A 13,441-nucleotide genomic window follows, 5' to 3' on the forward strand; every position below is an offset into this window, starting at 1 on the left:
AATACTCAAACAAGTATTTCCACTTTTGAGGCTCCCCTCTCCCTCGCTATTCTCCCCAGGCCGTTTAAAAATACCCCACCCCTACCCGCCGTCCCCAAAGCAGCAGCCGGTTGGGTTTTTCAGAGCAAGCCTTTCTCCCAGGACTGAAGCTCCGAGACAAGGAAGATGAAGCGAGGAGGCAGTCACCCCTTTGCTGGAACATTTGGAGTTACAGACTACAGCAGAAGTGGCCCCTTTCAGGGCGCGGCTTTAGGCTTAGAGCCAGCTGCTTTCAGAGCCACCCCACTTCAGCGCCCCTTGAGGGGCCCTGATTGGCTAGTGAAGAGGGATGGGTGGGTCCTGTCCCCAATTGGGCGGGAGCTTTACAAATATCAGGGGGGAGTGCCGCGCCCCTTGGCTGGCAGGCTGGAAATTTAACTAACTTGCTTGCTGTTTTCATCTTCAGCACCCGGTGCCCCTCCCTACCCCACCCTTGTCCCCTTGTTCTCTGGAAGAGGCGCGTTATCTCCCCCTTCCTCTAGTATAGGTCCTCTGAGCCCAGAGGAGACTAAAGAAGCCAGTAAGCCCACTGACAACAGCTCGGTTAAACTTCTGAGGACTTGAGTGAACTTTCTAGAGCAAGAGGACCATGGGGCGCTGGCCTGGAGTGCCCCTTCTACTCGTTCTTCTCGTCTGCTCTCTGGCTCCAGCTCGAGGTTAGAGGCTCTGCTCGCCCAAACTTCTGCCAGGGTTGGGGTGTGTGGGGTTCATAGCGTGGGCTTTTAGGAAAAATGAGGGAGGAATTTAAAGACGAGGAGGGTGGGCAATCAGTTCTTTTGGGGAATTCTCTTAACGCAATTTGTTTGCTAAGAGATTCTTCGGTAGACCTGGGAAGGCCTGTACAGTTGGGGTTGGGGGGAGGAGACGCGATCCTTCCAGCGCCAGCGGAGTGCCCAAGGGGATCCGAAGAAGCTGGAGCAGAGTCTCTCATCCCATTTGGGGGAAGGGAAATCATAAATCAGTGAGACTCTACTTTAAGTTCTGTGAGCAAACTAGAAAGAGAAGAGAAGTCGGGCCTGTTTTTTTTTTTCTCCATTATTAAATAAATGATAGTAGGCAACGTCAGCATTTTTTTTCTTTTTTTTTGGACTGTTGGAAAAATTGTTTGCCTTATGTGGTTTGCAAGCCTCCCGCACACAATCTGTACTCACTGAAATTAGTTCTGCTATTTCCTAGAGGGCAAATTGCAACTTACCACTAGGTGAAAATGTCTGGGTGGCATGTTTAGCGGCAAAGTAATTAGCAAAGGACTGCTAAATCTTTATTGGTTGCATATGAAGTTATTAAAGGAACTAGTAGACCATTAGATCGATGTTTGGCCATTGATCAGAGATGGTTGGTTTTTCACTAGCAAAAGCTTGGGACTGTAAAATAGAGTGGATATCTTTTCAATACGAGGACTATATTTTTCTTCCAGAATGCTGTGCAAAAGGTTTAACATATTTGCATCAAAGGAATGTAGTAAAGAATCAACTTTTAGTTACCCAAAGATGGCCCTTAATTATGTGTATGAGGCATACAGAATTGGTGGCTAGTTTTTTGAGAAGTGGAAATAACAGGTAATATTGGTTTTTTAAAGGTAGCTTATGTGTATATATGTAATATATGAATATATAAAACATATATAGTATGCATATTCATATATCCATATATCCAAGTATGGGGGAGAAGACAGATAGACAATTATATGAAGTAAGAGATAGTTTTACAATTATTCCTCTGTCTCTCTGGAAGTAGTTTATACTTCCAAGTAGTGTTTTTAGAAATCCAGATGGCTTGTAAATTTCTTTAAAATATGTGCATGTCTGCTGCATGAAGATAAATCTTTGGAGAAAGTGTAGAGAATTTTTCAAAGTTTCTCATACCTGGTAATACCTGGTACTAGGTATTTAGTCTTTTTAAAACAGTTCACAGAATATGAGGTACTCATTTTGCCTGCCTTTTCTCTTTTATAGAAAGCAATAGGTTGGGTGTTTTAAGATTTATGGAGAATGGGGGGGGGGGAGTGGAAGGAGAGATATGGTGCTAGATTCACAAAAACTTTAACATTTTCTTCATAGTTTCCAGCCCTACCTTTTATTTCCCCCTTTGGGCACTAAAATAAAATTGAAGATTGTCAGATAGTAAATTGTAATATCTACTTAGTGTCCTCTCTCTCTTTCATATATATGGTGGCATGTTATTGTTGAACTATTTAATCCTTTCCATGTGTCCCCAAAATAAATTGCACTAGGGCATTTAAGGAAATGATTTCTTCCCTTGCACTCATCTGTAGTAGTGTCTGTAGAGGTAAATAGAAACATTTACTGTATATAAGGAACAAAGTCAACTGCAAAACATTTTGAGCTCCTTAGAGCCTTATCCCTCCTAAAATTTAGAGATGAACTGAGTTTCAGGGAATTCCCAAGTTGCAATGAGCATTGTGCCCCAAAATATTTTCTAATTTTTTTAAAAATAGGAAACATCATCTTCCATAACACTTATAAGTGGTGAGTAGGATGTCAGAGTACCCTACACAAGTCTATTTCACTATTAATGCAATTTTATTTTGTTGCTAATTGTAAGTACTGTTCTGAGTTTTGGATTATGGGAATATGGAATCAAATGGTCCAGGATAACAAAAAGGAAAAGAATATAATAGATTTTCATTCATGGATTTTTTTTTTTTTTAAGATTTTCTAGTGTTGCCATGGTAAGACTCATGGCAACAGTAATGAAAAGTTTTTGGGTTTTTTGGTAGTAAGAGGTGGGAGTTGTAGACTATTTGTAAGTATGAATCTTTGTTAGTGTGTGGGTGGTAGCTAAGAGACAGTTTTGTTTTGAAGCCTGCTTAAAATAATATCAGAAATCAGCAAACCTACAAATCAGAACTTGATTTATTGTTATTTTTAATTTATTATTATAACAATTTAATATAATCTTTATATAATAATAATGTAATCTTTATTGTTGTCTAGACCTAACAGAGTGAGAATAATAGTGTCAATTAAACTTTAAAGTATGTTTTTCCTATGAATGGAGAGATCCAGTTAAACTTTTACCAGCAAAGTGCTGGTTGCAAAATCAGAAAAACTTCTGTGAATTGGAATTTTACGTGGTTAATCCATGGTCACTCATTGATCATTGGTTAAACTTGTGACCTGATTTCTATGATGTGTCATTTGGACTAGACCACACAATTTAAGAACATCTATTAGTTAAATAGAAATTAATTAAACAACATGAGGCCCCTTTTGTATGTTTTCCTTACTTTAATATTAAGTTCACAATCAAGTTCAGTCATGTTTTTAAAATAGTCTTTGTTTTGTGTCAGAAAAAAATGGAAAAATACGAATATGTGATGGCAAAAATGTGATTTCATTTTTGAAAATGAAGAAGAGATTTTAAAATATTGTAATTACCAAAAATTTGCTCTAAACTATTAACATAACTTGTATGACTGGTAAAAATTCATATTTTAACTGTGGTACATTTCCTTTCTTCTCCCTCCTGAGTTTAATTTCTTCACAAGTTCTTCATGGAAATGTATTTTAGTATTTGTAAATATTTGCTATTCAAAAATTTTGGGTTCAATCAATGAAAAAACATTTGTAAACATTGACTGTGGCATTATGCTAGACAATGGGGATAGAAAGATAAACAAGAAACAGTCCTTAGAGAAGCTTAAATTCTGAGGGGAAGGGGGTACAATTGTGTGTGTGTGTGTGTATGTGTGTAATTTATAGATATATGTATATATGCACATAAAAAGTAAATACAAGGTTTTAGGGAAATAGCTGCTGGGATGACAATGGGAGGACTTGTATAGTAAATAAGTCTTATGTTGAGCTTTGGAGGAAGCCAGACATTTTCAGAAGGTGTACATTCCTGACATAGCAGGCAACCTATGTAAAGGAAATGAAGATGTTAACAGAAAGTGTAAAGAATAGCAAGAAAACAAAGTTTGACTGGTACTAAAGTTTGTATAAGGGAGAAATGTGATCCAAAAAAGTTTGAACTTTATCCTAGAGGTAATAGAGAGCCACTGGAATTTATTAAGCAGAGGAGAGACATGACTAAAGCTGCACCTTAGGACTGTCCCTAGCAGTTAGGTGGAAACTGGACTGGAGATAGAGGGAGACTGTAGCTTGGGAGGTCAAATAGTAATCTATTGCTATATTCCAGGCAAGAAATAAAGAGGAGTTGAATTAGGTGAAAGCCCAATGAGTGGAGAAAAAGTGTGATGATTGTGTGAGTGGAAAGAGGGGTGACTGATCCTAGAGATGTGTTGATAGAAGTGATTTCTTCTTTTGAGAAGTGCTAGATGTGAAGTCAGGAAACCTAGGTTTGAGTCTTTATTCTCACAGTTATAATCTATGTGGTTTGCTTAATCTTTCAACCTCAGTTTTCCTCAGTAAAATGGGGATATATAATTTTCAGATAAGTCCTATGTAAGCATAAATAAAAATAGTGACATTATTTGTGTTTCTCATGGGATCATAGATTTAAGATTAAAAAATGCCTCAGATCCATCAAATCCAGTAATCTTATTTATAGTTAAAGAAATGGAGACCTACAGAGTTTAAATAATTTGTTCAGTGTCACATATTAAGTGATAAAATCAGGATTTGAATCTGTCTTCTTCTTCCAAATCAAGTGTTCCTTTACATTTTATATAGGGCCTACAATGTTCCAGAAACTTTTGCAAATATCTTATTTGCTCCCCACAATAACCTTGCAACCATTTTAGAGTTAAGGCAACTGAGGCATAATGTGTCCAGGATCATACAACTAACTAGTAAGTGTCTGAGGCTAGATATGAACTTAGGTCTTTCTGTCTTTAGGCCTAGTGCTTTTATCCACTGTGCCTATATCCACCAGTTGCCTATAGGAAATAAAGGGCAACATATTCTAGTAGAAAGGACAATTAAGGGAGATGAGTTCCAGTTACACCTCTTCGATTAACTCTATATCACTATGCAACTTTTACCTCTCTAGCCCTTAGTTTCTTAAGGGATAATTGGACTAGATGGTTTAAAAGTTTAAATAAGACATAGTAGAGAAATGGAATACAATATTGGTTAATAATCCTTGAGCCTTAATTTTTTTAAACCAACAGTTCTATTACAAAGGATAGCTAAGAAAATTATATGATTAACACTTGATACAAAGTATGTTAAGGATGGTATAAATATCTCCTTTGTTTCCTAATTAATGGTTTTCATCTTCCTTCATACTCAAAGAGGACCAAAATGACATCATGATGTTGAGGTCAACGTAAAGTTTCTGACTATTTCTGATTAATATGAAGAATATAGAGAAGCATGAGAAGAGATATGGACTGATGCAAAGTGAAAGAAGAAAAAAGCAAAAATATATACATAGTTAACTTCTTGTTGCTGTTCATTTGTGCCCAATGCTCCATGATCTCATTTGAGATTTTCTTTGCAAATATACTGGAATGGTTTGCCATTTCCTTCTCCAGCTCATTTTATAAATGAGGAATTGAGACAAATAGGGTTAAGTGACTTGTCCATCACACAAGTATGTACAAGAGACCAGATTTGAACTCATGAAAATGAGTCTTCTTCAGTCTAAGTAGAGTGCTCTTCCCAACTGTGCTTATTGGGATATATAGGACTTGAGCTGCATCTTGAAGGAATAACATATTTTAATATCACCTATGGGAAGGATGAATGGTATTCCAAAACCCAAGTAAATGGTATGGAGGATATTGGTTAATTACAACAAATGAAAGGACACTCTTTTGTTGAGATTAGTCGGAGAACCTAAGTAAAAGTCACATAGGACTAAACAGAATATATATTTTCCTGATAAAGTATGAATCTAGGTGTATACATAGTGTGATTATCCAACTATATTTTGTGTAGGAGTCAGTTTATCAAAGCTTGTTTAGTAGCATAATTCTAAAGGAATATCAGTTAAGCTTTTGAGACTAGATCTCCAGTGAGTTAGAGTAGGCAGCTGAATCAGCTGACCTCATGATGTTTTAGTTCATTTTCAACAACATTTTTTCTTATCTTTCAGGAATTGTATGATGGCTGTTACAAAGTATTGCTTATAAATTATTGCTTACAAAATATCACTTATAAAGTGTTATTACAAAATACTATAGTACTGATGTTACAAAGGAAATGATACTCAGAATATGCCATCATGAAATTTGAGGGCTTTGGGTGTGTTTATTTTTTAAAATCCTTATCTTCCATCTTAGAATCAATACTGTTTATTGGTTCAAGGGAGAAGAGCAGTAAGGACTAAGCAATGGGGATTAAGTGACTTGCCCAGGGTCACACAGCTACGAAGTGTCTGAGGCTAGATTTGAATCTAGAACTTCCCATTCTCTTGGCCTAGATCTCAATCCACTGAGGCACCCAGCTGCACCTTGGTGTATTTATTACACAGATATATTTTAGGATGACCTTTTCTCTGTATTTTTTTTTAGAAAGCAGTGTACCAAAATACTCCTTTCTCAAATTAAATGATTGAGTTATAGACTGCACTTTGTATAATTGGAAAAATTTGTAATTTGAAATTTTTTGCCTTTGAACTACATTACTCAGGAGCCTACTCACTTCCTGTCCTTATATGCTGACATAGACAGAAGATAAATTGGGTGGAGTTCATGTTTAACCCTCTTTCCTTCCTGGGTTGAGACTTTAGTGCAGTGTTTTTTTTTTTGTTGTTGTTTTTAATAGGCAATGGGGCTTAAGTGACTTGCCCAGGGTCACATAGCTGGGAAGTGTGTGAGGTCAAATTTGAATTTAGGACCTCCTCAATCCACTGAGTTACCCAGCTTCCCCCTGGAGTGGGTTTTTAAAAAAATATATTTTATTTGATCATTTCCAAGAATTATTCGTTAAAGACATATATCATTTTCTTTTTTTTTAATTATTTTTTAAATATATTTTATTTGATCATTTCCAAGCATTATTCGTTAAAGACACAGATCATTTTCTTTTCCTCCCCCCACCCCCCATAGCCGACGCGTAAGTCCACTGGGCATTACATGTTTTCTTGATTTGAACCCATTGCTATGTTGATAATATTTGCATTAGAGTGTTCATTTAGAGTCTCTCCTCTGTCATGTCCCCTCAACCGCTGTATTCAGGCAGTTGCTTTTCCTCGGTGTTTCTACTCCCATAGTTTATCCTCTGCTTATGAATAGTGTTTTTTTCTCCTAGATCCCTGCAAGTTGTGCAGGGACATTACACCGCCATTAATGGAGAAGTCCATTACGTTCGATTATACCACAGTGTATTAGTCTCTGTGTACAATGTTCTCCTGGTTCTGCTCCTCTCGCTCTGCATCACTTCCTGGAGGTTGTTCCAGTCTCCATGGAACTCCTCCACTTTATTATTCCTTTTAGCACAATAGTATTCCATCACCAACATATACCACAATGTGTTCAGCCATTCCCCAATTGATGGGCATCCCCTCGTTTTCCAATTTTTGGCCACCACAAAGAGCCCAGCTATGAATATTTTTGTACAAGTCTTTGTGTCCATTATCTCTTTGGGGTACAGACCCAGCAGTGCTATGGCTGGGTCAAAGGGTAGATATTCTTTTGTCGCCCTTTGGGCATAGTTCCAAATTGCCCCTGGAGTAGGGTTTTGAGCAGGTAGATTAGCCATAGGAACTTGGTTTTATTTTGTTACTTCTAGGGTTTACTAATAAATCGTATAAAATATAATATTTAAAGTTATTATATACTAATTTTAATTTTTACAACTTGAACTGGGACTTTGCTTCAGGCTAGGCAATTTAAAAGGCCACTTCTGACACTTTTGTCCCCTGGTTTTAGGCAACATGCCCAATATATGGGGATATGTAAACAATAAGATAGTGAGAGTAGAGGCTTTATATCTAATTACCTTTAGTGGGGAGAACCCTGGATGGCTGGACATGAGTATTGTCCTCTATCATAAGAAGAGGAAGGCTGGACTATGGTCCCCTCTGTGAGCCTCTCAGAATTGCTGCTTTTGTTGAAGAAGTCTGTGTAGCTGCTAGGCTGCCTAGAAACTCGCAATCAGTTATGGCAGGGCAATGCTTCAAGTACAAAGAAGGCCAAGGAAGGGAGCTAGAGCCATAACTCTTGTTGTGGTTCCCCAGTGCCCAGCTACTTTTGTATTTTTATATTCTAGGGTCTTTAGATTTCTGTGAAATTTTCCTCTCCCAGGCATTACAGACTTTAAGCTCAGTGTGATGCCTGAAGCAGGAGAGCCTTTCTCTTTGGGAAGCAGGGGGAGGACTGTCTTTGTAGTAATTCTCTGTAGAGGTGGTCAGGATGAGTAAGGACTTTAATTGGACAAAGTTACTATGGGAGCTGGAGGACCTTTCTGTCCCAAAAATATTGCCATTGGCATTTTATTCTTTGTCCTTAAAGTTTGTCATTCCTGATTGCAAAAACTTTCCTATTGATCAATGATGAAAATAAGTTCGAGAATATAATGGATGACTGTGGGGTTAAGATGTGACTGAAAAAAAAATTGAGATTTATGGGTCGGTGATTCTTTGCCCAGATCTTTGTCCTGAGTAATGAGAACAAGGGCTGCTTGCTGCTTTGAAATACTGCTTCTCCAAAGGGAGGCCTAATTTCAACAACTTGGATGAGTGATTGATGTCTTAGGATTTGAGACTCAGGGTCTAGTTTCTTTCTTTCTTTTTTAAACTTTTTATTTTTTAAACCTTTGCCTTCTGTTTTAGTATCAGTTCTAAGACAGAAGAACAACAGCAAGGGATAGGCAATCAGGGTTAAGTTTCTTGCCCAGGGTTACACTGATAGAAATGTCTGAGATAAAATTTGAACCCAGGTCCTGTAGACTCCAGGCATGGCACTCCATCCACTGTACTTCCTAGCTGCCCCTCAGAGTATAGTTTCTCTTTTAGTAACTATGCAGGGCTTCTGTTTCTCTCCATATATAATATCAGGGGGTGGGTTTATGAAGTCTTTTAAAGCTCAATCAATTCAAGTTTGAGGTTTGGACTCCACTTAACTCTATTTAAGCTTAATCTCAGTTCCAAAAATAGGAACAAATATTGCGCTGTGAACTTGGGCAAATCAATTTCCATCTCTACATCAGTTTCTTCCTCTATAAAATAGATTCAATTAAACAAACCTTAAGGTCCTCTCTAGCTCAAATATGGTACTTTCTTCCCTTCTTAACATTCATTTTTTTTCCACTTTGGGATTCAGATTCTCTCCTTTCCTATAGCCCACTCTCCCACCATTAGAGGAAAACAGTGTGATACCTATTAACCATGCAAAGTCATGAAAAAATATTTCCTTATGAAAGCAGAAATCTGGGAGAAATTTTTACAGAAAGTTTCTCTGATTAATGGCCTCATTCCTCAAATAAAGAGAGTCAGATTTATAAGAATATGAGTTATTCTTCAACTGAAAAATGGTCAAAGGATATGAACAGATAACTTTCCGATGAAAAAATCAAAATGGTCTATAGCCACATGAAAAAAATCTCTAAATCACCATGGATTAGAAAAATGCAAATTAAAACAACTCTGAGGGACTACCTTGCAACTGTCAGATTGGCTAATAGGACAGAAAAAGAAAATTAAAGAAGTTAGATGGGGAAATGGGAAAACTGAGACACTAATGGTGTTGAGTTGTAGACTAGTCCATCCATTCTGGAGAGCAATTCAGAACTATGCTCAAAGGTACCTTTGAGTGTACCTTCTGACCCAGCAATACCACTATTAGGTCTGCAGACCAGAAAGGTTAAAAAAAAGGAAAAAATGTTTGACCTGGGTGTTGCCTCCAAGTTCCATATTTCAAGTTGCCTCTGCCCTCCACCCCTCATAAAGCATCTATCATTTGTTTGCATGTACACTATTTGCACCTTCTGGCTACTTGAATTCTTAGATTTAAGTGTGAAGGAATAATTGGCCTTAGTACCTAATTATGAAGAATAATTGTTTAAAATAGGAAGCTACCAAGTAGCTTTTTCCTCTGGTACATATGTGTGGCCAGAGAGTGTGGAAATCTTCCTAGCAACAGGCTCTATTTTCTGCTTGTTAGAGTTGGGAGTTGGTGTCCCATTTCTGACTCTTTCCTCTTCCCTCACACCCTTATGTGGGCCAAACCATGTTACTCCTCTTCTTACTTAAGAGTACTTTTTGTTCTACTTGTCCAGAGGGTTATTTGTAGTACTTGCACAAGCTTTTAAAAATATATCTTATTTGTGACTCTGGTTATTTGACTACCTTAGAAAGGAGTACCTGAGGTTTCTATGTTTAAATGTAAATGTAGAAGCTTATGTATTTTAAAGGTTATTTTGGGAAGCCCTGGGACTTCATCAGTCATATCACCACTTAATGATTACTTGGGTTTTGTAATATGAATATTATAGATTTAGAACTGGTAAGGATCTTTGGGGTCACCTAGCACAGTAGCACAGTGATGGTGAACCTTTTAGAGATGGAGTGCTGGGCCCTGTCAGCACTTCACACCCCCCAGACTGAATGCTATGCCCACCTGCCCCCAGAGACTATGACATTCTAGTTACCCCCAAGTGACAGGTACATCCTCACCCCCCCCCCTTTGCCCCACACAGGGGAGGGAGGAAGTGCTCCTGTTAGGCTGCTGGGACAAGGGGTGGGTGAAGTGAGGAATGTCCTCAGCAAATGTAGAGAGGGGGAGGGGAGTGACCCAAACACTCCACTCTCCTCCAGCTCTGCAACATGTGAGCTGCCTACCTTGTGCACTCTCATTAGGCTGCTGAACAGAGGGGCAGGGGATGTGAAAAAAGGTTATCAGGTGTGGTGGAGAGGGGAAGGGAGCAGCTCCACTCCAGTCCCTCTGCTTTTCTAGTAATGAGCTGGGGGAGTTGGGAGGGCAGCTCCGTGCCCACAGAGAGTGATCTCTATGTCATCTTTGGCATCTGTACCATAGGTTTGCCATCACTGGTCTAGCAAAACCCATTAATTTTGCAGATAAGCAAACTTAGAGGTTACATTATTTTTCTAGGACACAAAGGCAATAAGTAGCAGTCAGGATTTGAATGAACTTAGGTCTTCTGACTCCAGATCTAGCCCTCCTTTTGACATTATTAATAACCATTAATTGCTGGTATCTTTCTGTGACTCATTTTCCTTATTTCTAAAATAAGAGAATTGCCATTTATTACCTGAGTCTAAATCTGTTAAACTATGACCCTATCAAGCTAGAGTAATTTAATGCTCTTGGTCCTACTCTGCCAGAAAATATATATTATAATATTAACAGCAACAACTAGCTATGAGATAAAATCACCTAGAGGGTAGGGAGCTGGCCTAATTTTGAAAGACATGGGTTTAAGTACCACCTTGATATCTCAGGACTCAGGACTAAGACACCCTGTTAACCTGAAGAAGAGATCTGAATCAGTATGGGGATTATCCTCACTGGGATTATCCTCACTGGGATTTCACTAATAGCAATAAAATCTTTAGTTTAAAGGGGAAAAAATAAAGCTCTGACTAGTTAAATAATGCTTTAAGATGTTAGACATGGGGGGCAGCTGGGTGACTCAGTGGATTGAGAGTCAGGCCTAGAGATGGGAGGTTCTAGGTTCAAATCTGGCATCAGACACTTCCCGGATATGTGACCCTGGGCAAGTCACTTGACCCCCATTGCCTAGCCCTTACCACTCTTCTGCCTTGGAACCAATACACAATATTGATTCTAAGACAGAAGGTAAGGGTTTAAATAAAAAAAAAAGATGTTAGACATATTGCACATGTTAAAAAGAGTGCTTGTTTTTGAGTCAAGAGTCAAGCATCTCAGCTAAGTATTATAATTCTCTTCTAATAAGCTATTAGATTTTTATTGCTATTGTGAAATCCCAATGAGCAAATGCCTCTTGCTGTTCATACTGACATCAGTATTACTAGTTATCAATAGAGTTGCCTGGAGCCCTAAGACATCAAAGGACTTGAACTCAAGTTTACTTGAACAACTTCATGAAGCTTCTCAGTAATAAGAATAACATGAATTGTTATTATTATTATTGGGTAATAATACTGAGAGTTAGCATTTATATAGCACTTTATAGTTTGCAATGTGCTTTATAAGTATTATCTTATTTTCACAACCACCTTATGAGGTAAGTGCTATTATCCCCATTTTACAAATAGGGAAATTAAGGGTAGGAGACCTTAAGGTTATATAGTAGTAAGTGTCTGAGGCTGGATTTTAATCCTGATTTTCCTATCTCCACATCTAGCCCTCCATCATCCACTGTGCCAACTACAGTCCTTTTATAGTCTCATTCAGAAGCCTCTTAAGAATTAATCTGACGTATGCTCTCACAAAATGAATACTATGGAAGTAGGTTTTGGGTGATAATAGATGTGTAACCTAGAGGAATTGCTTGGTACCTCTGGGAGTGGGGAGGGGCAAGGAGAGGGAGACAACATGAATCATGTAACCATGGAAAATTTATGTGTAAATTTGTTACTGGAATAAAATAAAGAAAAAAATTAAAAAGAATTAATCTAGCATACTCACTTTACAACTAATTTTTAATAATGAATTTCACAAATGCCCAAAAGAGAACATTCTCTTATATAAAGTAGAATAAAAAAGAGAATTATCTGTGAAACTACAATTCTCTATCAGTAGAGCTTGCTTTTAAAATGTGTATATGTATGTATAACTTACACATACATATACATGCATATGCAGCATACATGTAATTTTTACATGTATATAATTAAAATGCATATATATTTTACATTCAATATATATCAACATATTATTTTCAAAGCTATTGAAGCTATTCAAAGCTAAAACTTTTCACTCATTTACTTTTTAAATCCCATTAGAGAATACTAGAGTAGAGACTGGCTTTAGAAATCATCTAGTATAAACTTTTGTGTTTAATAGAATCAGGCGACAGTCTGTTAAAACCTATGGATCCCTCTCATGACATGTTCTTAAAAAATTGAAGGAAATATTGAATTTCAGTTAGGATGTGAGAACAACAATATTTTAACATTTCTCTTCATATAAGTTAGGGTTATTATTTCCTTTACAGATCTTTGAAGGGGCATCTAGACTGCTCAGTGAATTGAGAACCAGGCCTCTTAGAAAGGGGGGTTCTGGATTCAGTGCCTCAAACACTTCCTAGCTCTCTGTATCTGGGCAATTTTTTTAAAAACTCCCATTGCATAGCTTACTTTCTTTTGCTTGGAAGTAGTACATGGTACTGATTCTAAGAGAGAAGGTAAGAGATTAGGGGACAAAAAAAGTAATTGAAACATTTCATGTGATCTGGTTGTCTTAAGGGACTAAAAAATCAGACTTTTGTAAGGAAGGAAGCCAAGAGGAACTCAGATGCTTAACTAGGAGGTCCCAATGAGAGTTTTGCTCAGCTGACTCAATTTTGAATCATTCAAGGGATTC

At 37.7% G+C, this 13,441-nt stretch overlaps 1 protein-coding gene across 2 annotated transcripts in view; it reads left to right on the forward strand.

Annotated features, from left to right (window-relative positions):
* Nucleotides 1-203: 203 nt before the first annotated feature.
* Nucleotides 204-13,441, forward strand: part of CD99 (CD99 molecule (Xg blood group)) — a 66,638-nt gene continuing 53,400 nt past the window's right edge. Inside the window, exon 1 of one of the 2 annotated variants that reach the window (XM_007500996.3) lies at nucleotides 204-695. In XM_007500996.3, coding sequence (XP_007501058.1) covers nucleotides 629-695 — 67 coding nt within the window. In that variant the 5' untranslated portion in view covers nucleotides 204-628. The remainder of the gene's footprint in view (nucleotides 696-13,441) is intronic. The other variant, XM_007500995.3, reaches the window with a different exon arrangement.

Source organism: Monodelphis domestica, chromosome 8, assembly GCF_027887165.1.
Source record: "Monodelphis domestica isolate mMonDom1 chromosome 8, mMonDom1.pri, whole genome shotgun sequence".
In the NCBI taxonomy this organism is placed as follows: domain Eukaryota; kingdom Metazoa; phylum Chordata; class Mammalia; order Didelphimorphia; family Didelphidae; genus Monodelphis; species Monodelphis domestica.